At 45.8% G+C, this 24,740-nt stretch overlaps 1 protein-coding gene across 5 annotated transcripts in view; it reads left to right on the top strand.

The window, feature by feature from the left end:
• Nucleotides 1-24,740, top strand: part of WDR62 (WD repeat domain 62) — a 44,530-nt gene that overhangs the window by 3,400 nt on the left and 16,390 nt on the right. For 4 of the 5 annotated variants that reach the window (XM_006941438.4, XM_011290033.4, XR_006590751.1 and 1 more), the window contains exons 2-13: nt 379-470; nt 1,348-1,410; nt 4,414-4,471; nt 4,701-4,871; nt 5,630-5,767; nt 6,192-6,374; nt 8,819-8,979; nt 10,173-10,362; nt 18,784-18,921; nt 20,407-20,585; nt 21,986-22,077; nt 24,208-24,333. In XM_006941438.4, the coding sequence (XP_006941500.2) occupies nt 379-470; nt 1,348-1,410; nt 4,414-4,471; nt 4,701-4,871; nt 5,630-5,767; nt 6,192-6,374; nt 8,819-8,979; nt 10,173-10,362; nt 18,784-18,921; nt 20,407-20,585; nt 21,986-22,077; nt 24,208-24,333 (1,591 nt within the window). The remainder of the gene's footprint in view (nt 1-378; nt 471-1,347; nt 1,411-4,413; nt 4,472-4,700; nt 4,872-5,629; nt 5,768-6,191; nt 6,375-8,818; nt 8,980-10,172; nt 10,363-18,783; nt 18,922-20,406; nt 20,586-21,985; nt 22,078-24,207; nt 24,334-24,740) is intronic. The other variant, XM_019818674.3, reaches the window with a different exon arrangement.

Here is a 24,740-nt window from a genome sequence, read left to right as displayed (position 1 = left end):
TTATTCAGAGGTCACCTTCTCAATGAGGCCTTCTCTCTTCCCTATACTCCCAATCTCCTTCCCTGCTTTATTTTTCTCTTCTGCTCCTATCAGCACCTGGCATCTGTTTTACATGTTTGTTCTGTTTATTTTTTATGTCCTCCATCCCATCATGATTAGGATGTGAGCTCCAGGAGGGTAGGGGTTTTTGTCTGTCTTCCTCATCGTTCTGTGTCCTTCAAAGGAATGTTGAGAAGAACAAATGTTAGCTGTTGGTCACATGACTGTAGAAGTTCAGTTAGTATTAGATGTAACAGGGACTGAATGGGTGGCTGAGGCAGTGGTGCCACGGAGGGCCTACTGGGACATGTCCTTCTGACTTGGACATTTCCCCCACAGGTGTCGCTCGAGAAGGTGCTCGGCATCACAGCCCAGAACAGCAGTGGCCTGACCTGTGACCCCAGCACAGGCCATGTGGCCTACCTGGCAGGGTGAGTGAGTGGGCGGGCCTTGGCTTTTCTGGCTGTAGGATGCAGGTAAGCTGCCTACCCCTGAGGACTGTGGAGAGGCCCATCTAGGTCTAGAACAGCACCCGGCATGTGGTGAGCACCATGAAAGCCTTATTGTGACTGCAGATGGGAGGTGGTGGCGATTCTGGGAAATACCCAAGCCATGGTGTCAGACAGCCTGGATTTGTGTCCCAGCTCCACCGTGTGCTCTTCTGTGAACCCCTGCTGCTTCGTCCATAAAACACAACTAGGAATATCCTCCTTTTGGGTAGTTGAGAGGACTGAAAGGTCTCCTCCTGTTTATTCCATAAATACTGATCTAGCCTGGCACTGTTCTAGGCACCAAAGACCCCTCCACTCCTGGAGGGCAGGGGCAGATCTGTAGTCCTTCCTAATGAATAATATCTGTCTGTCATTGAGTCTTTACAATGCAGTCCAGGATAGAGGACAAGGGTGGGCTCTTGAAATCTGTTATGGATTCATATCCCCACTCTGTTCCTGACCTGCTGGGTGGTCCTGGGCAAAGGATTTTCCCTCTCTGGGCTTCAAGTTTCCTCTTCTACAAGAGGGGGCTAAGATTTCCGACTTTACCTGTCATTTGTGAGGATTTAAAGAGATTGTGCACATAAGGTCTTTATTAGCCCAGTGCCTGACAGAAGAAGTGTTGGTTTCTATTTAAGAATATATTATCTAATAACTTGAAGTGTCCTAAGATTCTCAGCGTTAGACACCTGGAGAAGGAGGAGAGAATCTTCTGTTCAGAGCCTTATTTATGTGTGGGCTCTTCTGTTGGGAATAGAATCATCCCTGGACCCCAATACTCCCCTCAGTTTGGGCACATTTCCCTCTTTCTCCCCAGCTGTGTGGTGGTGATTTTGAACCCCAAGGAGAACAAGCAGCAGCACATTTTTAACACTGCCAGGTAGGCTGGGGCCTGGACATTGGGTAGGGGTGGGGTGAGGGTCCCGGCGCACACCCCCTTCCCCGCATGGCTTGGGAGTTCGTAGGTGGGTAACTAAGTCATTCACTCACCTGTCGGTTCAGCGACGTTGTTGCTTTGTGCTAGGTAGTGTTCCAGGTGCTGGGGACAGTGAACAAAAGACATGAGAATCTCTGCTCTTGTAGAGCTGACAGTCCAGCAGGGAAGACAGACTAAACCAGTTGGCAAATTACTAGCCAACTCTGACCATCGCTATGGGGGAAATAACGAGGATGTGTTAGGGCAGGTTTGCAGGCAGAAAATGGAGAGAAACCATATCAGAGGTCTCGGGGAGGGCCTCTTGGAGGCTGAGACCTGAAAGAAGTAAGGGAGTGACCCCCGCAAAAGTGTAGGGGGCGTCTTCCAGATAGAAGGAACAGCAAGGGCAAAAGGCCCTGCAGTGAGTAAGAATCTTGGTTTTTTGAGGAGCAGCCGGAGATTCTTTTGCCTGGAATTGGAGGAGGGGGCAAAGGAGAGAGGAGGCTGAAACAGAAACCGCTTCTGGGTCTTAACAATTGTTTAACTTTTCACATTGAAATCATTTTAGATTTTAAAGAACAATACAAAGAATGCCTGTCTACCTTTCACTCATTTTCCCCAGATGTTGACCTTTTACCATATTTGCTTTATCATTCTCAGTCTATATACATAGTAATTTTTTTTTGAACCATTTGAGAGTAAATTGGGGACATGATACCCCTGTGCCTCTAAATATTTCAGTGTGGATTTCCTGGGCATGGGGTGGGCATTATCCTTCAAAACCACAGTACATTCAACAAAGTCAGGAAATTAAAACTGGTACATCACTACCAACTAAGCCTCTTTCAAGTTTTACCATTTACCCCAAGAATGTTCTTTACAGCAAAAGAATTCTGTCCAGAATCACACGTTGCTCAGTTGTCTCTTTGGTCTTCTTCAGTCTGAAGCAGTTCCTTTGTCTTTTCTTGACTTTTATGACCTTGACACTCGAGGATGACAGGCCAGGTATTTTGTAGAAGGCTCCACCCTTTGGGTTTGTCTGATGTTTCCTCATAGATAGACTGAGGTTCTGCATCTTTGGCAGGAACACCTCAGAAGGAATGCTGCATCCTCCTCAGTGCGTTCTGTCAGGCGGTGCATGATATTGACCTCTCTTACGACCAGTGGTGTTCCCTTGGGCCCTTGGTTAAGGTGGTGTCTGCCAGGCTTTTCCACTGTGAAGCTTCTCTTTTCCCCCGGTGACTAGTGAGTATGTTGTGGGGAGCGTCTCTGAAACTGCATGTATCACCCTGTTCCTCACCACACTTTCGTTCATGCTTCTTAGCATGGCTTTGACATTTTTCAAAGCCTCTGCAGGGAATTCCGATGGCCGGGGCTTTGCCCTGTCAGGTAACTTGGGCAGGACTTCCCTGTGTTGAGGTCTCCTTGTCTCAAAACTGGCTGAGAGACCTGAGTTCATGGAGCATGCTTGAGGAATTAGTGCAGCGATGCCCATAGAGCATTTTGTGGAGGGCCGGACGCAGGGTCAGGGCACACGACAGGCTAGGAGTGGCTGCAGTCAACAGAAACCCACGAGCATGGCTTCAAACACAAAGGCATGCTCTTTGTGCTCGAAAGAAGTCTGGAGGTGAGGACCCAGGGGCTGGTGTCTCTGCAAGCCTCAGGAACCCCAGTCTGCCTGTCTTCTTGTTCCACCGTGCCTGTTGTGAGGCCTCTGTACTTGAGGTTGTCTCCTGGTCCAAGATGGAGTTCTGGCTGTCATGTCCGTCATTCAGAAGGGGAACGATTGGGGATCAGGACAAAGAGTTGCCTTTGAGAAGCTTTTCTGGAAATCCCACATGCGTTTCAGTTTACTTCTCACCGACCAGACTAAATCACGTAGCTGTACCTGTGTAGAGAGGCGAGGAAATGTACTCCAGCTGGAGACACTGCCATTCTAATTAAAATTTGGCTTCTGTCAGTGAGGAAGGACGGGCAGGTGGCGATCGGGTAGGCAGCTTGCCTTGTCTGCTGCCCTAGGAGTGGTGGGAAGCCACCAGAGAGTTAGGTGATGATGATAAGTGTTCTATAAGATTGTCAGAGACTCAGAGGCATTCGCTTAGTTACCTACACACCAACTAACTCACGTGAGGGAGACCATTACTAGACCATTAAGGAACACAGGTAAAATAGGATTAAAAGAGAGAGTGGAGGGGCACCTGATGGGCTCAGTTGGTTGGGTGACTGATTTCTGCTCAGGTCATGATCCTAGAGTTGTGGAGCCCAGTCCCACGTTGGGCTCCGAGCTGAGCGTGGAGCCTGCTTGAGATTCTTTCTCTCCCCTCCTCTCCCCAGCTTGTGTGTGCGTGCTCTCTGTCTCTCTCAAATAAAAAAGAGAGAGGGGAGAGGAAAAAAACAACGTAGTCTGGGAACCATGAAACTTGCTCCCAGAAAAAACATGCAAACTACTCTGGTCATTCAGTCCTTGTGCAGGCTAGAGAGAAACATGTTGGTTGTTCATGGGTTTTCCAGAACACTTTGAGTGTTTAGCAGTGGAGCACATGCTGTCTCAGTGTGATGTCTGCCAGCACCACCCCCTCTACAGTTAGGACAGATCGGTACCATTTCCTGCACCTGAATTCTCAGGGTTACAGGGTGGGTGGGGCCTTAGGGAGCCCACCCCTGCTGAGCAAGAGGCAAGGAAGGCCCTTGTACAGTGACCACCCTATCTATGGGGACTTTGCTTTTACGCCTGGTTTCCTGTGCCACTGACCCTCTTCTGTCAGTGGGGAATGCAGGGAACGCGCTGTATGCTGTGCTGGGCACACGGGCAACATTGGCTCTGTGGGAGCTGCTGGCACTCACCTCTCCTGGCCTCTTTCAAGGCTTGGGAGCAGGAGTGGGCAGAGTTCTGTGAGCACAGCCAGGCTGGGGTCTGGCTGCCTACCCTCCTTGGAACCAATGACTGGCGCCTTTCCCTTCCCTCAGGAAGTCGCTGAGTGCTCTGGCCTTCTCCCCTGATGGGAAGTACATAGTGACGGGGGAGGTGAGTTGTGTTTGTGAGTGGGTGGGGAGGGATCTTGGGGCCATTCCTTCTACCCCACAGTAGGTGTGGGAAGCCCTTAGAATAGCTTCTTCCTGGGCCAGAAAGCCCCATGGCAGATGGGGGAGGTGGCTTTGGGGCATACTGGGGCAATGCCAATTTTAGCCCCAATAGCCCTTCCAGCCCCTCCTGGTGCAGATCCCAGCAGCAGTAATGGCCCAACCTTCCCCAGAACGGGCACAGGCCTGCTGTGCGCATCTGGGATGTGGATGAGAAGAATCAGGTGGCAGAGATGCTGGGCCACAAGTACGGCGTGGCCTGTGTGGCCTTCTCCCCCAATATGAAGCACATCGTGTCTATGGGCTACCAGCACGACATGGTACTCAACGTCTGGGACTGGAAGGTGAGAAGACTGGTGGGGGTACCCTGCAGCTCAGGCATTGAGCGAACTTAAATGAGATAATTTGGTAAAGTGTTCATTTATCCAGAAAATATTTATTGAGCACCTAGTGCATGCTGATCCCAGTTTTAGACACTTACTGTGAGGCATACGACAAGCTCTAACTAGTAGAATTACATAATTATTCTCATACTGACCAGCTGTGACCTTGAGCAAGTGACTTTACTTATCTGTGGGTCCGTTTCCTCATCTGTAAAAGGGATACGTTAGCATCTCCCTTGTTGAGTTGTGAGAATTCAGTGAGTTAATATGCACTGAAGGCTGGATTTGGGAACAGCTAGGGGAGGACTTGGAGGTGGCAGAAGTGGGTGGCAAATCCTGGCTCTGTTCACAACGTGCTTTGTGATCTTGAGCACATGACACCACCTCTCTGAGCCTGGCAGAGGTGGGGAGAAGCACCTACCATATAGGACAATGGAGAGGATTTCATCCTGCAAAGGCTCTGCCACGTGTGAGCTGTAGAGCTGGGACTCTTGGGGAGAGCTCTGGAACTTACTCACGCATGGAAACCTTTCCAAACCTCAGTCTCCTCTGATTAGTAAAGATAAGAGTGCCACACGTAGGTTTCCCCAAGGGCCCAGAGGGCCCCAGGAAAACTGACCTGGAGCAGGCGATGGCTGAGTGATACAGGGCTCAGGCACAGGCACAAATGATCCAATGGCTGGGTGCTAGCGTGAACTTCTGTGCATTGATTCTTCCAGAAAGACATTGTGGTGGCTTCCAACAAGGTATCATGCAGGGTCATCGCCCTCTCTTTCTCAGAGGACAGCAGCTATTTTGTCACCGTAGGGAATCGGCATGTGAGGTTCTGGTTCTTGGAAGTCTCCACTGAAGCAAAGGTAGGTTTCTGCCCCTGTCCCCTTAGCCAGGCCTGGCGGTTAACCGTTAGGGGCAGTGTGGACTGTTTCTACCTGAGATTTGGAGCCAGTGATCTCAGGTTGTCTGGCCTCTGGTTCAGCTTCTGCTTCTGGGCCTGCTCAGACAGCTCAGACAGCTCAGGTGCTGTCAGGCCCTGCTGGGAAATCTCCTCCCGACACACGGACCCTGGGGCCAGACCTCTTTTCTGGACTGCCACCTTCCAGCCACTCTGCCTAGAAGTGTCTGTTCTGCTTTTCTCTTCCTTTCTCCTCCATTTGGAGGAATGCCTTCGAGCCCTTCTGTTTAGCTATGTGTCATATCGTCTGGTCATGAGAGTCCCATTGTGACCTTGCTGGGGTCGAGGCCATGCGGACAGTGTCTTACTATGCCCTGCTGTGCCTCCAGGTGACGGGCACGGTGCCCCTCGTAGGGCGTTCAGGCATCCTGGGAGAGCTGCACAACAACATCTTCTGTGGCGTGGCTTGTGGCCGGGGCCAGATGGCAGGCAATACCTTCTGTGTGTCCTACTCGGGCCTCCTCTGCCAGTTCAATGAGAAGAGGGTGCTGGAGAAGTGGATCAACCTGAAGGTACCCCACCCTCCCTGTCTGCCATCAGTGGGGAAAACACTCTTCCCAGGATGTGTGTCTCTAGGGACATTCAGTAATGTCCCTGCCGGGTAGTTGATTCCACTAACTCTGGGTTTAACCTCTCAAAAGTTCTGCTTGTGAGACTTTTGGTGAGTAACTTTCCCTCAATGAGCCTCAGTTTCCTCATCTGTAAAATGGAAATCCTGCTGCCTACCTCACAGAGTTAATAAGGGAGTCCCATGAGGTAATATATAGAAGGTGCTCAGCACAGTGCCTGGTACCCTGTAATGGGGTCAAGGTTACAATCGCTCTCCTGTCACTGTTTGATCCAGTTCCCATTTTTCTTCTTCACTGAGCACTCTTAACTGGTGGGAGGACTGCATTTTTTTTTTTAATCTAAGGTATGATTGACTTCATTTTTCAGTCAAAAAAGACTATGTTAAAAATACATAACTTTTTTTTAAGTTTATTTATTTTGAGAGAGAGTGAGAGTGTGAGCAGGGGAGGGGCATAGAGAGAGAGGAACCCAATCAGGCTCCACACTATCAGCACAGAGCCCATTGCAGGGCTCAGTCTTGCGAACCATGAGATCACGACCTGAGCCGAAACTAAGAGTGGGGTGCTCACCTGACTGGGCCACTGAGGTGCTCTTAAAACATTTTATTTATTTTTTTAAAAATTTTTTTGAATGTTTATTTTATTTTATTTTTTTTTTTTAATTTTTTTTTTTTCAACTTTTTATTTATTTTTGGGACAGAGAGAGAGAGCATGAACGGGGGAGGGGCAGAGAGAGAGGGAGACACAGAATCGGAAGCAGGCTCCAGGCTCTGAGCCATCAGCCCAGAGCCTGATGCAGGGCTCGAACTCACAGACCGTGAGATCGTGACCTGGCTGAAGTCGGACGCTTAACCGACTGCGCCACCCAGGCGCCCCTGAATGTTTATTTTTGAAGGAGAGAGAGAGAGCATGAGCAGTGGAGGAGCAGAGAGAAAGGGAGACACAGAATCCAAAGTGGGCTCCAGGCTCTGAGCTGTCAGCAAAGAACCTGACATGGGGATGGAACTCACAAACCATGAGATCATGACCTGAGCCGAAGTCAGACGCTTAACCGACTGAGCCACCCAGGCGCCCCCTCTTATAACATTTTAAACCAAAGGATGGGGGCTTCTGGGTCACTCAGTTGGTTAAGCATCCAACTCCTGATCTCAGCTCAGGTCATGATCTCAGTTTGTGGGATTGAGCCCCGAGTTGGGCTCTAGGCTGACGGTGTGAGTCTGCTTAGGATTCTTCTCTGCCCCTTCCCACTCTCATTCTCTCTCTCTCAAAATAAATAAATAAAAACTTATAAATAAATAAATAAACAAGCAAATAAAATAAAGGATGTTACATCTATAAATTGCAGAACTACTTTTCTTCAGGATCTGAGGGTTTGAATCCAAACTGTCTTCCTGTTCTGAGACTGGATGCCCATTGGCTATCAGCAGGAGCATAATGGTTTTCCCTCCTTTTCCTACTCCTGATTTTTTTTTTTTTTTTTTTTTTTTTGAGAGAAAAGAGCATGCGAGTCGGGAAGGGGCAGAGAGAGAATCCCAAGCAGTGCAGAGCCTGATGTGGGGCTCTATCTCCCCTGTGAGACTGACCTGAGCTGAGATCAGGAGTTGGACACTTAACCAACTGAGCCACCCAGGCACCCCATCCTACTCCTGCTCTTGTGGCTCCCCTCCAGAACTCACCTTTAGGGTTAAAGGAATGGTGTCAGGCCTGTGGAAGAATTCAGAGTTTCATCTGTTTTTCCTAGTTGGTTAAACATCATTTGTTTTTTTCTCGTTTGAATCCTCTTTCTAGAACTTGGGCAGCTTAAGCAAGTCCAAAGCTTTTGACAGATGGATGGTTAGCCCCTGAGCAGTTGTCATAAATGACAACTTATAAATTAAGTTCCTCTAGACTTGGACAAACTCCTGTAATGTGTATCCAGAGGTCTGGCACTTCCTGCCCTGTCCATCTGTGTGTTCTGGCAGGATAGATGGCCCAATTGTCTTTCCTGTATACGGTAACATTTTTCTGTGTTGCTCTGAAGTATAATCTCTATGAGGTTGTTTTCAAACAATAAGGAGTAAAATGTAAGCCTCAAATTCAACCCTGTTACTGCAAATTACCTATCTGAAGTCACTATCTGCTGAACAGATTATTTTCCACACACAGCTGAGTTCCTCTGTAAACAATAACAATTCTGTCATAATTTGTGCCTCTGTCTGCCTGCTGGCATGTTTCTTTCAATGGTGACTGCTACATCCTGATTTCAAAAGTCTTAAAATTTGCTAAAATAGACTTCTTAGACCTAAAGAACTAAAAGGCTTCTCTGGAGGCTGTTCTGTTAGTCCCTGTGTCCCTGAACTGGGCCACATGGAACACCAAGTACACTTGTGTTCCCTTTGCCCCCACAGGTCTCTCTGTCTTCCTGCCTGTGTGTCAGCCAGGAGCTCATCTTTTGCGGCTGCACAGATGGGATAGTCCGCATCTTCCAGGCCCGCAGCCTGCAGTACCTCGCGAACCTGCCCAAACCGCACTACCTTGGGGTGGACGTGGCCCAGGGCTTGGAGCCCAGGTACTGCCCAGCAGGGGGAAGGAGAGGAGCCCACTCAGTCTGTCCACTGACATTCACTCATGCTTCCGGCCCCATCTACCTATCTGGCCAGCCCTGGGCTGGAAGGAGACAGCTATAACGAGGCAGCAAAATCTCTGCCACCATGAAGTCTGCAGTCTAGTGAGGGAGCTTGATGATAAGCAAGTACACAAACGAGACCATTTCAGATAGTCGTAAATGCTGGGGTGAAATAAAGCAGGGACTCAGAAAGGAAAGTGCCCGGGGATGGGGCTGTGTTGATTGGCAGCCAGGGGAAGCGTCTTTGGTGAGAGGGAGCCAGCTGTGTGGAGAGCTGGGTCCCAAGAGCAAGCGTAAAGACCTGAAGGGAAAAACACCCTGGGCTTGGTGTGTTGCAGGAACAGCTAGGGACTGTGTGATCAGAGCCTAGTGTACCAGGGGAAGATGTTGGGAGACAGGTCTGAACATTTATGGAGACTGGCAGGGGAAGCTTCCTTCCAATAAAGGAAGTCTTTTCTGATGTCAGTGGGCAGCCTGATTTCAGGCATTGGCATTGGTTATAAGGTCAGGCCTTGAGCATTAGATCCCTCTGGCTGCCATGTTGAGAGGGGGTGGAAGGGCTGAGCTGTGCTGTATCTTCCCCTTTTGTTGTAAGGCTGTTTGGTGTCTGTAAAACGTAGGACCTACCTCTCATGGAGACTGGGAATTCAGTGTCGCTAAAGCTCTCAGATCGGCGTGTCATAGATGCTCAGTAAACTGTAGCCTTTGTAGGGAGGCCCCAGGTCAGGGGACAGCTCCCCAGCCCCTTGCATAGGGATTTTTGATCACATGTTGGTGGGGCCAATGAGAGAGAACTGAGAACTGATGGTATGTGCCCATCATCCTTCCATGCTCAGAGAGAGGATGGAGCTTGGGTTGGATTAGATGAAGGGAGAGAGATGTCAACAGGAGTCAAAAATTCAAATGTTCTCAGGGGCCAGCCAGAAGCTTCCAGTTTACAACCTTTGGACTAGAAGCAAAAGCAAAGGAACTGGGAAGGAGGAAGGAGGAGTGGAGTTGGAGTGGGAGATGGACCACTCCAAATATAAGGAATGGCATTGCCAAGCAAGAGGCAGCTAGCTCAGGTGTCACCAGGAGCAGCTGTCACTACTCACAGTGACATTGATGGTGACTGATGGCACATGTGGCCTTGTTAGCTTCCTCTTCCACAGAAAGGCAGAAGCAGTCTACCCGGATACGGTGGCACTGACCTTCGACCCCATCCATCAGTGGCTGTCCTGCGTGTATAAGGACCACAGCATCTACATCTGGGATGTCAAAGACATCAACAAAGTAGGCAAGATGTGGTCGGAGCTCTTCCACAGCTCCTACGTCTGGAACGTGGAGGTGAGTCCCTGTTTTCTTCCCTCTGCCCCTGCTCGGCTCCCATCTGGGGCTCATCTGGGGCAAGCTTCCGCAGTTTAGGGAACCCATTCAGCTCTTCCTTCACAAGATCCCAACTTTGTGCCAGATGCTGTTCTATCTAGGTGCTGGAGACATAGCTGGGAAGGAAACTGATGAAAGTCCTGCATTCGGGGGGGAGAGTAAACCCACACGTCATCAACACCAACCAAGCAGCACTACCTCTCCAAAGAAAAATAAAACAGCGTAGGGCAAAAGGGATCAAGGGTGCTATTCTAGAGAGGGGAATGATCAGGGAAGTCCTCTCTGAGGACATGACATTCAAGCAGAGACCTGCAGGAAGCGAGGCATGTGGCCACTGGGGAGAACAGTGTCAAGAGCATGTGTACCTTGGAGAGCTTGCTGTGGAGGCCATTTGTGTTGTTTAGTGGTTTTCTAAGTGTTGAAGTTTTCTGAGAATGAGTCTTTGGGATGTTTTTATTCTCTAAAGCTGTTCTAAGTCCTTGCACATAAGACAACCAGTGGGGAAATAATTGTATTCTACCTTTTTTTTTCTTTTTTTGTCCTTCAGATTTCTTACTGATAGAGCACTTGTCCTAGAGAAATTATGTTTTTGGTGGCCCAGTTCACAACTGGGAGAAATAACTTGATCCATTTGAATAAGCATTATTTAGCCCTTTGACTGCTTGAATCCATCTGCCTTCGTAGATCTGAGTTTTCTGCTGATAGCACTTTTCTCTTAACAAGCATGTTGTTTAAATAACTTTAAATTTTTGTGTATAAATATATTCTCCTTGAAAAACAGGTGAAATATTTCAAAGCTAAAGACTGTTTTGATCACTTCCCTATCCCCCAATCCTCTCTCTCACCCTCACCTTTGTTGTTGGTTTAGTATATGCTCTTTCAGTTCATTTTCTTTGCATCCACCTGTTATTTATATATCTGTCTCTTCAACAAAAATATCTGTGGGTGCATCTTTTTATCAGTTCTGGAAAGAACAGCCAGTACAGACTTAATAATTGCCTCTACCCTGTTCTTTCTCTTCATCTGTAACTCCAATGTCCTGTCTCTATCCCTCATACCTTTTATAAATAGAACAGATCTAGAAAACCACACAAAAGAAATGTACAGTTTATTAATTATTGTTAGCAGCTATTGGTGCTCAATGCATAGATCCATTTATTCCTTGGGGGTTGCAATATGGTGATATTCTAATTCTATCATTTCTTTTTATTAGTTGGACTACTTATATGAAGAAACAATTCCCCTCATCTACCATTTGGTCACCCAGTGGTACACTTCATATAGGAAAGGCAGGATAAATGCTTGATTCTTTCCCTTTATTTACCAGTTTCCAAGATAATGAATTGGTTCCCTGTCCTCTAAAGGTAACTAGTTGTTTTTATTTAATATCATTCTAAACTCATATATGTAAATATATTGGATATATTTTAATCCATTGCAATTATTAACATTATTAAAGCTTAAATTGTCCCATCTTTGACCAGTGGGAGCCTCTTTAAGTTGGCTCCTGAGTCCTTTGGACATGACCCTAGTAATCTTTCTTTGGTAGCTTCCTTGCTATTGGAGATGACGAGATGTTCCAGTTGCATCTTGTACATTTCCTGTCCCAGACCTGGAATCAACCATTTCTTGAAGAAGCCCTGAGTTTTTGTTTTGTTTTCAGTGTGAACTGGTATTTCAAATTCACTGTCTGAGTGCTGGGGATGCTCATAGGTATTGGATTGATCCTTCCAGAATCCTAAAGACATGGGGGCTGATGGAATTAGGATATCTCCCCAGTTAATCATTTACTTATTACCACATTATATGTACAACAGTCTGAGAATGGTGATGACTCAATTTTGAAAAGAGTTTAAAACAATTTTTTTGCCTATGTTCTCTCCATTCACCCCCATTTTTAAAAATAGTTATACTATTTCTGTGTGATTTGATCATTATATACCATTATATACCACATTCTCTTCCTTATGACCCCATTTATTTGGGGGAGGGTAATAAGTGTACATATATATTGTGGTAAAATACACATAGCATAAAATTCACCATTTAAATAATTTTAAAATGTACAATTCAGTGGCATTCAATACATTCACAATGTTATACAACCATCCCTACTATCCAGCACTGGAACATTTTCATCACCTCAAAAGGAAACTCTGTACCCAAGCAATCAATCCCTTTTCCCACTTCCCCAACCCTAATCTGCTTTCTGTCGTTATGACTTTGCCTGTTCTGAATATTTCATACAAATGGAAAAACAAAATATGTAGACTCTGTGTCTGGATTCTTTCACTTAATGTTTTCAAGGTTTATCCACGTGGTTACTTACATGTTTCAGTACTTCATTCCTTTTTTAGGGTTGAATAATATTCCATTGTATGGATATACCGTGTTTTGTTTATCTGTTCATCAATTGATGGATATTTGTGTTGTTTCCATCCTCTGGCTTTATGAATAGTGCTGCTATGAACGTTCATGTACAAGCTTTGTTTGAACATCTGTTTTCAGTTCTTTTGGGTGGTATACCTGGTAGGCAGAATTGCTGGGTCATATGGTAATTCTGTGTTTAACTTTTTGAGGAACCCCCAAACTTTTCCCAGCAGCTGCATCATTTTACATTCCCACTAGCCATCCTCCACATCCTTACCAACACTTTTTTTTTTGATTTTTGAAGTATAGCCATCTTAGTGTTTGTGAAATGGTAGTATATTGTGGTTTTGACTTGCATTTCCCTAATGGTTAATGATACTGAATTTCTTTTTATGTGCTAGTTGGTAATTTGTATATCTTTGAAGAAATATCTATTCAAATATTTTGTCCAGTTTTTACCTGGGTTGTCTTTTTGCTTTTGAATTGTAAGAGTTCTTTACATATTCTGGATATCCTTATTAGATATATGATTTACAAATATTTTCTTCCATTTTTATGTTATCCACTTTCTTGTATCCTTTGATGTACAAAGATTTTTAATTTTGATAAAGTTCAATTTAGTTTTTTCTTTTATTGCTTGTATCTTTGGTGTCATAACTAAAAAACCATTGCCAAATCCACAACCATGAAGATTTACTTTTCTTCTAAGGGTTTTATTATTTTAGCTCTTCCATTTAGGTCTTTGGTCTCTTTTGAGTTAATTTTTGTTAACTTTTATACTTGAAGCAAGGGTCCAGCTTCATTATTTTGCATGTGGGTATATAATTCCAGCACTGTTTATTGAACAGACTATTCTTTCCCCTTGGATAATCTTGGCACACTTGTCGAAAATCAATTGACCATAGATGTATGGATTTAATTTTGTACCCTCAGTTATATTCCATTGATGTATGTCTATCTCTATTCCAATGGCACAGAATTTTGATTACTGTAGCTTTGTAATAAGTTTTGAAATTAGGAAGTGTGTTTCCTACAACTTTGTTCTTCTTTATCAATATTGGCACTATTTGGGATCAGCTTTTCTGTTTCTGAAAAAAACAACAACAACAACAACCTTATCTCCATTGTAATTTTTATCTTCTTCTTGCCAGCCCTTGGTTTACTTTGCTCTTCTTTTCTAGTTCCTTAAGGTGAGACATTATTGATTTGAGACTTTCTTGATGGAGGCATTTACAGCTATAAATTTCCCTCTGAGTATTGCTTTTGCTGCATTCCATAAGTTTTGGTATATTGTGTTTTCATTTTCACTTGTGTCAAAGTATTTTCTAATTTCCCTTTGATTTCTTCACTGATCCATTGGTTGTGTAACAGTGCGTGATTTAATATTCACATATTTGTTAATTCTCCAAATTTCCTTCTGTCATTTGTAATTTCATTCTGACTGTCATTAGATTGTTTGTGTGATTACAGTCTTTTAAAATGTATTGACTTCTTGGGGCGCCTGGGTGGCGCAGTCGGTTAAGCGTCCGACTTCAGCCAGGTCACGATCTCGCGGTCCGTGAGTTCGAGCCCTGCATCAGGCTCTGGGCTGATGGCTCAGAGCTTGGAGCCTGTTTCCGATTCTGTGTCTCCCTCTCTCTCTGCCCCTCCCCTGTTCATGCTCTGTCTCTCTCTGTTCCAAAAATAAAAATAAAAACGTTGAAAAAAAATTAAAAAAAAAATGTATTGACTTCTTTTGTTACCTTATAGGTGGTCTATTCTGGAGAATGCTCCATGTTTACTTGAGAAGAATGTGGGTTATGCCGTTATTGGGTGGAGTATTCTTTACATATCTGTTAGTCTGTTTGGTTTATAGTGTTTTTCTAGTCCGCTATTTCCTTATTGATAATTTCTTATAACTATCTTTTGTTGAAAATAGAATGTTGAAGTCTTCAACTGTTATAATGCTGTTTCCAATTCTGTCAGTTTTTGCTTCGTGTATTTTGGTTCTCTGCTCTTATGTGTGTATGTTTGTGTTATATCTTCTTGATGGTTGGCCCCTTTATCAATATATAATGCCCTTCTTTGTCACTTGTAACAGTTTTAAAAAATTTTTTAAAAAATAGTTATTTTTGAAAGAGAGAGAGACAGAGTGTGAGTGTGGGGATGAGGGGGCGGGGAGCAGAGAGAGAGGGAGACACAGAATCTGAAGCAGGCTCCAGGCCCTGAGTTGTCAGCACAGAGCCCAACAGGGGCTTGAACCCATGAGCAGTGAGCTCATGACCTGATCCAAAGAGGGATGCTCAACTGACTGAGCCACCCAGGCACCCCCACTTGTAACAGTTTTTGACTTAAACTCTATTTTGTCTGATACTACTATATACATGCAAATTTCTTTTCTGGTTACTATTTGAATGGAGTATCTTTTTTTTTTTTTTTTTTAATATATGAAATTTATTGTCAAATTGGTTTCCATACAACACCCAGTGCTCATCCCAAAAGATGCCCTCTTCAATGCCCATCACCTACCCTTCCCTCCTTCCCAGCCCCCCATCAACCCTCAGTTTGTTCTCAGTTTTTAAGAGTCTCTTATGCTTTGGCTTTCTCCCACTCTAACCTCATTTTTTTTCCCCTTCCCCTCCCCCATGGGTTTCTGTTAAGTTTCTCAGGATCCACATAAGAGTGAAAACATATGGTATCTGTCTTTCTCTGTATGGCTTGTTTCACTTAGCATCACACTCTCCAGTTCCATCCACATTGCTACAAAGGGCCATATTTCATTCTTTCTCATTGCCACGTAGTACTCCTGTATGGAGTATCTTTTTACATAACTTTACTTTCACCCTGTATGTGTCTGGATATAAAGTAGCCTCTTATGGACAACAGAGAGTTGGATCTTTTTTTAATGAAGTCTGCCAATAATTTCCTTTTTATTAGAGAGTTTAATGCCTTTACATTTAAGGTAATTACTCCTAAGATGGGATTTATTTTTATTTTCTTCTTTTCTTGCCTATCTCATAATTTTTTTTGTTGAAACCTAGATATTTTGATTTTTATAAGGTGATGACTCTGGAAATCAAATTCTTCTCCACGCTGGGGTTTGTTGTGTGGGTTGTAGTTGTTTAGTGGTTTTTCTGAACTGTTTTTGTAAAGATTGTGTTCTTTTTCACGTGTAGTCACAAGTCTTTCCATTATCTGAGATGTCGGCTGTCGTGATTTGACAGCAGTTTCCTTAAATGTCAAAATGCAGCAGCTTCTTTCTTTTTTAAGCTCTCCCTGGTTATTGTAAGTTAGATTCCAGAGTTCTGAAAAAGTTGATTCTGACAGTTTTTTGGAGCTTAAGTTTGCTTTGGTGGAGGGATAGCTTTTTGGAGTTCTCCCCACTGTGCCGTTTTCAGTGATGTCACATGACCCTCATTTATTCTTTGTTCTACGAGTAACTATATATTTAATCTATGTTGATGTCTCTAGTTGTTTTTGTTGTCTGGAGCTCCTTTTTTTTTTTTTTTTTTTTTTTTTTGAGAGAGAGCACGGGGGAGGGGCAGAGAGAGGGGGACAGAGGATCTGAAACAGGCTCTGCACTGACAGCACAGAGCCCGTGGACCTCAAACTCACGAGCCATGAGATCATGATCTGAGCCAAAGTCAGACGCTTAACCGACTGAGCCAACCAGGTGCCCCTGGAGCTCATTCTTTAGGAGATTTGTCAGGAACAGTTCATGGGGACAGTATCTCCCAATATGAGTTTTTGCATATTGGTAAGTTTATATTTGCCCTTTATACTTGAAAGTCACTCCTGCTGGATAGAAAATGTTTGGCTCATGTTTTCTTTCCTTGTCGCTCTTAAATACATGATTTCATTTTCTTATGGTTATTGAAATGTCTGATTGTTTTCCCCTTTTAAGTCACTTTCTGTGCTTGCCTAGAAGCCCAAAGGATTTCTTGCTTTTACTTTTAGGCCTAGTAATGTTACTCTAGAGTATATCTTGGTATTGGTTTTTATAGGTAGACTTATTCCTGCTGTATACATTTTAGTATTTCTGTTCCCTTGGTTTGGTTTTCTTCAGGGATTTCTATTATCTATATGTTGGATTCTCATTGCCTAGCTCCAGTAGTGTCACTTTTTCTCAAATCCTTTTAGTTCTTTCACCATTTGTTTTATTTTTAATAATTTCCCCCTTTTAGGGGCGCCTGGGTGGCTCAGTTGGTTAAGTGTCCGACTCTGGGTTTCAGTTACGTCATGTGATCTCATGGTTTGTGGGTTGAAGCCCCGCATTCTGCCTCATGCTGACAGTGTGGAGCCTGCTTGGGATTCTCTCTGTCTCTGCCCCTCCCCCTCTGGCCCCCTCTGTCTCTCTCTCAAAATAAATAAATAAACTTAAAAGATAAAAAAAAAAAGCCCCCTTTTTACCTATTTCTTCATGCCTTACCTTTTTGTGTTTATTCGCTTTTGGATTCCTTCTAATTTGGTTTTTATTCCTGAAATGATCTCTTCATTTATTTCTAACTCTGAATTCTGCCATCTTATTTCTGAATTTCCTAATTGGGAAATGGTTTTGTTTTGGGGAAATATGTTTCTGGTGTGCTTTCTTTCTTTTCCTTTTATTTTAAAGGGTAACTTTGTTTGGGACTGGAGTTTGGTCCTTTTTTGTTTTCATTTTTAGAAATGGTATAGTTCATGGGGCACCTGGCTGGCTCAGTCCATGGAGCCATGATCTGAGGGTCATGAGTTTGAACCCCACCTTGGGTGTAGAGATTACTTAAATAAAAATAAAAACAGAAGTTGGTGTGGTTGAGGGCAGATTTTCTAGCTTCCCAAGAAAGGATTCCATCTTCTATGATTTTTATACTATTTAAAAAAATATGGCAGCTTGCTTTCTGATATTTCCTTATTATGTTCCTATTTATGTGTTGTGCCCCTACCTTTTTCTAAGCCTCCTCTTTACTCTGGCTCTCCAGTGTCTATCCTGATCAGTCTTGTTTTCCTTCTGGGTGGGCCTTTGGCCATGGGTGAGAGCCACGGCAGGTCAGTGTTAAGAGTTCACAGGATCTTCACAGCTCCAGCCCCTTCCGACCTAATTGCCAAAACACACAGTCAACCACTGTTGGAGTGGATAAAACCCTCCCGGTTTGAACTGCTGTTCAATTTGAACTGTTGTACTTTCCCTGTGAACACCCGTTGGCTATTTTGGGGTTATCCTTTGTTGGGTAACTCAAAGGATACTCAGAGTTACTCAAAGAACAGAGTTACTCAAAGAACAACAAAGTTGCTTCCTTCTGTGTTCTCTCATATACATGTTGACAAACTACTGGAGGTATTTAGTCCCTACCTGCTTGTATTTTGGGAGTTATGAGAATATCGTATCACCTAATTTTGCTGTAAGTGTTGTCTGTGGGGTTTTGGTTTTGATATCTGGTTGCTCATTTTGATGTGGCAATTTTAGATTAAAAATCTGTGCTACTGCTGTTATCATTTCCTCAGAACCCTGTTTTCCAGATTTGAAATCTCTCTATATGTCATCTTTTTGATTGTCTGACCTGCATTTTGCTTCTAGAAATAGTTCTATTTTGTTGTTTTTCAGCCCTGCTTGGTTAGTCTTTATAGTTTATGGTCGGCTAGTCATACTTTTACTCTTGTCAAAGCTCTTCTGTTTCTTTAAGCATGTTAAACATAGTTATTTTATGTTCTGTGTGATAATTCCAGTATTTGAAGCTGGATGGCTATTTCTGCTGCTTCTTGCTCATGGTACCTTGTTTCCTTTTGTGCTTAGTGATTTTTGATGGAGCTGCCCATTTGCCTTGGAAATTTACGTGTGGGGATGTTTCATGGCCTGGGCTGAAGATGGAGCATGGACAATATATAGTAGCATTCGGTGTCCTTGTTTTCTTGTTCATTTTTAACATAGAAGGCATTACGCCATGCCTGTTTATCTGCCACATACTTTTTGTCACCAAAATGCACTAGTATATCATAATGCTGCCACTGACATGGTTGTAATGAATCGCCCTTTGCCTTGTTCTCTGGGGACTGTAGGTGTATCCGGAGTTTGAAGATCAGAGAGCTTGTCTGCCATCAGGATCTTTTCTTACTTGCTCCTCAGACAACACCATCCGCTTTTGGAACATGGATAGCAGCCCTGACTCTCACTGGCAGAAAAATATCTTCAGTAATGTGAGTGGCTCAATTATGAACCATATTTTAGGAGGAACTGAGACAAACTTTAAGTAGGATATAGGGACAAGAGGGGGTCTTATGGACCTTGGTGTTAAGTTTCACTGAGGGCAAGAAGCAGGAAGCAAGACCGGTCACACTCTGTCGCCCTCTCTCTTGTCTCTCACTCTCTCCCTCTTTTTCTTTCTGAGGTAGTGTGGTCTGTCCTCTTTGCTTCTCTCTGCCCATCAGCTCCTGCGTTCTAGGTGTGTCAACACAGCTACTCCAGGCAACCTGACATATTCAGTAGAAATGAAATTGTTCCCCAGGTCTTGAGTCAGAACTCTCTGGAAGAACACCTGACAGACCAAATCAGGGAGGGGCTTCCCCTGTCTAGCTAACTGCCACACAGTGAAGCCTTGGGTGAGGGTGCTGGCAGCGTCCCAAAGAGAGCCATGATGTTGGGGGGGCTGAAGAAATGGTTGATATTGCTAGGTCAGTGAGGGAGCTTCTCTTAGGAGCTGAGATCTGATTCATGCATTCATTTATTCTGCAGATGCTTAGTTAGATCTATGCTAGGTGCTATGCTGCATGCTGGGGACACATCAGTGACTAAGACCCTCCTTCTGCCCTTGTGGCTCCCACAGTCTAGAAGGGAGAGGCACCAATAACTGCACAAATTATGGTATAATCATAAGCATGATAAGCATGGAAATAAATTGTGAAGTGTTAGTAGGATATGTAACAGTGTCATCTGATTTTATCTGTAGTGTGAGGGGCAGTTTCCTGGAGGAGGAGACAACTGAGCTGAGATGTGGAGGATAGGGATGAGCAAAGAGGGGAGGGGAGAGTGTCCTACACCAAGGGAATAGCCTGTGCAAAGGCCCTGAGGTGAGAAAGAGTTTGGGGAGTTGGAAAACCTGAGCAGTCACTGTGGCTGGAACAAAACAGGCCCTTAATGCAGGGTGTGTGTAGCAGGTGCCCTTTTACTCCCCTCACCCCCCCCCCCCCACCCAGTACTACCACCTTCTCTTCTGCACCTGTGTGATATACATGTTATATTTGTCTGCATACAATAGAAAAACCCAAAGCCGAGAGGAAAAGTTTGGTTTTCTGACTCATAAAAATAGTCTGGAGGTCACCAGTCCAGGCTGTTTGGGCAGCTGCAGGAAGCCCTTAGAGACCCGAGAGCCTTTAGCTGTCCACACTGCCATTTTGGAGTCATCCTTGTCCTTGTCATCCAGTATGGCTGCGGGAGCTCCAGGCAGCAGGACGGAGGAAAAGAAAGCAGAGTGTTCTCACTTGTTTCATATCTCATTGACCAGAATGTATCCACAGAGCCTCACCCAGCTGCCAGGGGGACTAGGAAACAGTCACTCTGAGTAGCGAAGGTCAGATTTGGAGTTCTGGAGCTAATGAAGGACGGGAGGCCGGCTGTGGGGAGACAGGACTGCAGAGGTGCTTTGGCGCTTCCAGAGCACTGACCTCAGCCCTCTCCCTCCGCAGACCCTGCTGAAGGTAGTGTACGTAGAGAATGACATCCAGCACCTGCAGGACACGTCGCACTTCCCAGACCGGGGGGGTGAGAACGGGACGCCTGTGGACGTGAAAGCTGGGGTGCGGGTCATGCAGGTCAGTCCTGATGGCCAGCACTTGGCTTCAGGCGACCGAAGTGGAAATCTGAGGCAAGTGAGCCCTGGAGGGTGATTAGCAGACACTTCCCAGCTCAGGCTTGGATACTCGGTGGTGTGAAGGAGCCCTGGCCTCGGCACCCCCGCCGGCCCACTGGGAATGAGGGACTGTGACTAGCAAGCTGGAAAGCAGCTGTCCCTGACGACTTTAAGCTAAGAAGCGTCTTCCGGAGGGCTGACATAGGGCAGCCACAGGGACCTCCGCAGCTGGGGCTTGTGAACTGTGCCCGTGTTGTAGACAGGCACACATGTGTGACCTTAGGGTAGGGGGACAGTTCTGGACAGAGAGGATGCCAGCTGGAGCGTGGGGGGTCCTGGTGGCATGGGGGGGGCAGGAGGATGGGACATATGAGGGCTCAGGCTGTTTTCCCACACTGTAGAGGTTTTTTAAGATGTCACCGGCCCAATAGGCGCTGACAGAATATGAACCCCATCACGAGGTTTAAGTTGACGAATGACAGCTATGACCACTTGGGTGCTGAGACTGGAGGAGTGAAAGGGATAGGGAGCCGGAGAGCAGGTGCTCCATGAAGGGGCACCACCGTGTGGCAGCAGGAGTGCAGGCTGCATTGTCACATGTTCCCATCGTCCAAGTAGAGCAAAGGGCTGAGTTTTCTCTGTGAAATTCTTTGATTTTTAAATGCTGGCAACTGTTTGGACACCAATCACCGTGTGAGGCAAACCGAATGTGTCTGTGGGCCGTTCACACTGACTGCGCTCTGCTGTGAATGGTGAAAACAGCAGCGAGCCAACATGGACGTAGCACTCTTCCCTGACTGGCCACTGGCTTGACACTTACTCCTTTCACCCACCCTCTGGTGGAAATGCTGCTCTTAGCAGCTGGTTTCTAGATGGGTTAACCGAGGCAGGAGAGGCCAGTGGCTAAGCTAAGATGACAGGTAGAGTGAAGGACGTGGAGTGACTGTCTCTTATGTCATCCTAGAGGGCGTGTTGTTTGGTTTCAGTTGGAGAGAATGAGGAAAGTTTAGATTTGAGAGTCTTTAAGAATGAGAGATAGGAATCAAATGTCCCATACCTATAGGTCCTATCCTTGAGCATGACCTCTGACCCCTGGCCCCTGCCCCACCCCCAGGAATCACCTCTGATATAGCCCTGTCCTAACCCCTGTTCTCCCAGAGGACTGTCCTAGTCCTGGCCCATGGAACCATAAGGGGCTGGGTGCTGCTTAGGTGGTCCAGGCTTGGCACTGCTACCTTTAAGATAGCTGGTTTCTAGAGGAGAAGAATGATTGGGCATCTAGATTAGCTGGCCGGGGCAGGAATTTCCCACATTGCCCGGCGGGCTGCTCTGACCTTTTCTAGCAGTTGCAGAACACCTAGTGCTGAGGGGTGGGGGCTCCGGGCAGGGTACAGCGGACAGCGTATGTCTCCCAGGATCCACGAGCTACATTTCATGGACGAGCTGGTCAAGGTGGAGGCCCATGATGCTGAGGTGCTGTGCCTGGAGTACTCCAAGCCTGAGACAGGTAAACCTGTGTGGGGTGAGGGGCAGGTAGGGGGAAAGCAGGAGAGCATTCCCCCCCTGGCCAAGCCACAGAAATGAGTGGTTGATGTCTCGTGGGGCTGTGAGTGACAGCTGGCAGTCCTGTGTGTAGTAAGCCCTGTCACCGGGCCCTGAGACCAGGGTAGCCAGGACTCTAGAATGCAAGACTTGGGCAGGCAAGACTGGGCTTGACTTGCTTACCCTGGTCCCCAGAGCTCTGAATAGCTTTGAGGTGAAAGAGGTGAGTGTTGAGTGAGAGAAAGTATGAATGAGCTCATCCTCTGCTGGAAAAAAGAGAGCAACAGTTATATTATATATCACAGATCAACCATATTATTTTGAAAAAGTTCAATGCCTACAGAAAAATTGCAAGAGGATTAGAATGAATACCCATATTCTTTTCACCCAGATTCCTCAGGGTTTTTTCTTTTAAATTCTATCTGACCCTATGACTGTATATATGACTTTACCTGTTTCCCCATCTCCACTTCTATCTCTGTGTTTGTGCACGTGTGTGTCCCTATGCACACGGACATAAAATATTCTCACATACATTTCTTTGGCTAACTTGTTTGAGACTAAGTTGAAGGCATGATCTTTCACTCTTCGATGTGTCTGTGAGCATTTCTTAGGAATGAGGATATCCATTTACAGGACCATGTGCACTTATCAAATATGGAGGTTTCAGGGCACCTGGGTGACTCAGTCGATTAAGCATCTGACTCTGGATTTAGGCTTAGGTCATGATCTCACAGTTCATGAGTTCAAGCCCCACATCAGGCCCTATGCTGACAGCATGGAGCTTGCTTGGGATTTTCTCTCTCTTGCTCGCTGTCTGCCCCTCCCCTGTTCGTATTCTCTCACTCTCTCAAAATAAATAAATAAACTTAAAAAAAAAAAAAATGGGAGGTTTCACTTTATATGGTTCTGTTATCTCCTCCGTGGTCCTTACTCCCAGTTTGCCGGCTATCCCAATATTGTCCTTCGTAGCACCTTTGTTTTTCCAGTCCAGGTTCACAATTTAGTTTTCATAGCTCTTTTGTCACTTTTTTTTCTGGAACATTTCCACAGCCTTACTTTGTCTTTGTGATTTGACTTTCTGCAGAGTATAGGCCATTTTACAGAATTTCCTTCAGTTTGGGTTTGTCTGTTTTCCTCATGATTTGATTCTGCTGATACATTTTTGGCAGGAATAGAACATTTTGGCAGGAATAGATATGTTAGCAATCTTTCCCATACTCTTTTCTCCTTATTTGTTTCCCTGCACCCTCTGTCCCTGCACCCTCTGTCCCACCAGTTTTTCTTTTCTTTTCTTTTCTTCTCTTTTTTTAAGTTTATTTATTTTGAGAGAGAGAGAAAGAGGGAGAGACAGCAAGCAAGCAGGGCAGGGGCAGAGAGAGAGAATCCCAAGCAGACTCTGCACTGTCAGTGCAGAGCCTGACACAGGACTCGAAGTCAGGAACCATGAGATCATGACCTGAGCCGAAGTCGGATGCTTTACTGTCTGAGTCACCCAGGCACCACCCACCAGTTTTTCTTCAAATCTCTTTTCATTCAGTACATCCTTCATGAACTCCCCTCCACCTCAAGTCACGTGTTAGCCCTCAGACATGCGAGGCGACCAGGGTTGGCACTGTCTGAGGGGGCCAGCAGGGAAGACCCATTGGCAGAAGGAAGTGTGGCAGCGGGTTGTCAGTAGGGCCTGGACGAGACCCAGGTAGCCAGAGTTCAGAGAGTGAAGGAGCAGTGTTCTGGGGAGGCTGAGAAGTTGGCTGGGCTTCACATGGCAGCCAAAGAGTTGGCCTTGGCAGGAAGGAGTGCTGGGCTCTGCTGGGATGTCTGCTATGGGCACAGGTGGCAGAGCGTCCATGTACATCAAGATTCATCCCCCCGAACTGGGCATGAGATGTGAAGTGCCAAGGTTTGAGGGGCTCTGGGGAGAGACTGCAGAGCTGGGGGAATGGCCCCTTGCGGGCTTTGAGGCCAGGTGGCTGCAGTCACAGCACCAAAGACCCCTTTTTCGAGGCCTGGAAAGCTCAGTCACATTGTTCTCTGGGAGGCCAAGGCATCAGGCAGCCTCCTGAGAACCCAGTGCCACCCTGTCCACTCACAGGACTGACCTTGCTGGCCTCAGCCAGTCGGGACCGACTGATCCACGTGCTGAATGTGGAGAAGAACTACAATCTGGAGCAGACCCTGGATGACCACTCCTCCTCCATCACGGCCATCAAGTTTGCTGGTGAGTCCTTTCCTTCCTGCTTCACCTGCCTTGGTTGGTGCACCCCTTTGGCTACACGTAATAACAAGACTCCCTTTAGTTTGAACAAAAAAGGGAAAAGCAAGCACTGGATTCAGGCCCAGCTGGATCCAAAGGTTGATTTATTCTATTATTATTATTTTTTAAAATCATCAAGACTCCCTCTGTCAGCTACACCTTTCTGTGGTGGGCAGCATCTGGGTGTCACTGTGCCACTCGAAGGAGATTTCCCCTCTTCCTATCAATTTTGGCAGAAATTGGGAGCTGAATTCCCTTGTGCAGGCTTGAGGCACCTGCCCTTTTCAGAACAGTTATCGGTGCCAGGGCTTTGGGGTGTTTTCTTGGGCCAGGTCTGACTCACGTGCCCCCAGCCCACACCTGCCTCCACC

Source organism: Felis catus, chromosome E2 (genome assembly GCF_018350175.1).
Source record: "Felis catus isolate Fca126 chromosome E2, F.catus_Fca126_mat1.0, whole genome shotgun sequence".
NCBI classification, from domain to species: domain Eukaryota; kingdom Metazoa; phylum Chordata; class Mammalia; order Carnivora; family Felidae; genus Felis; species Felis catus.
Note: the sequence above shows the minus strand (reverse complement) of the source record. Positions and strands in the feature narration are given on the sequence as shown.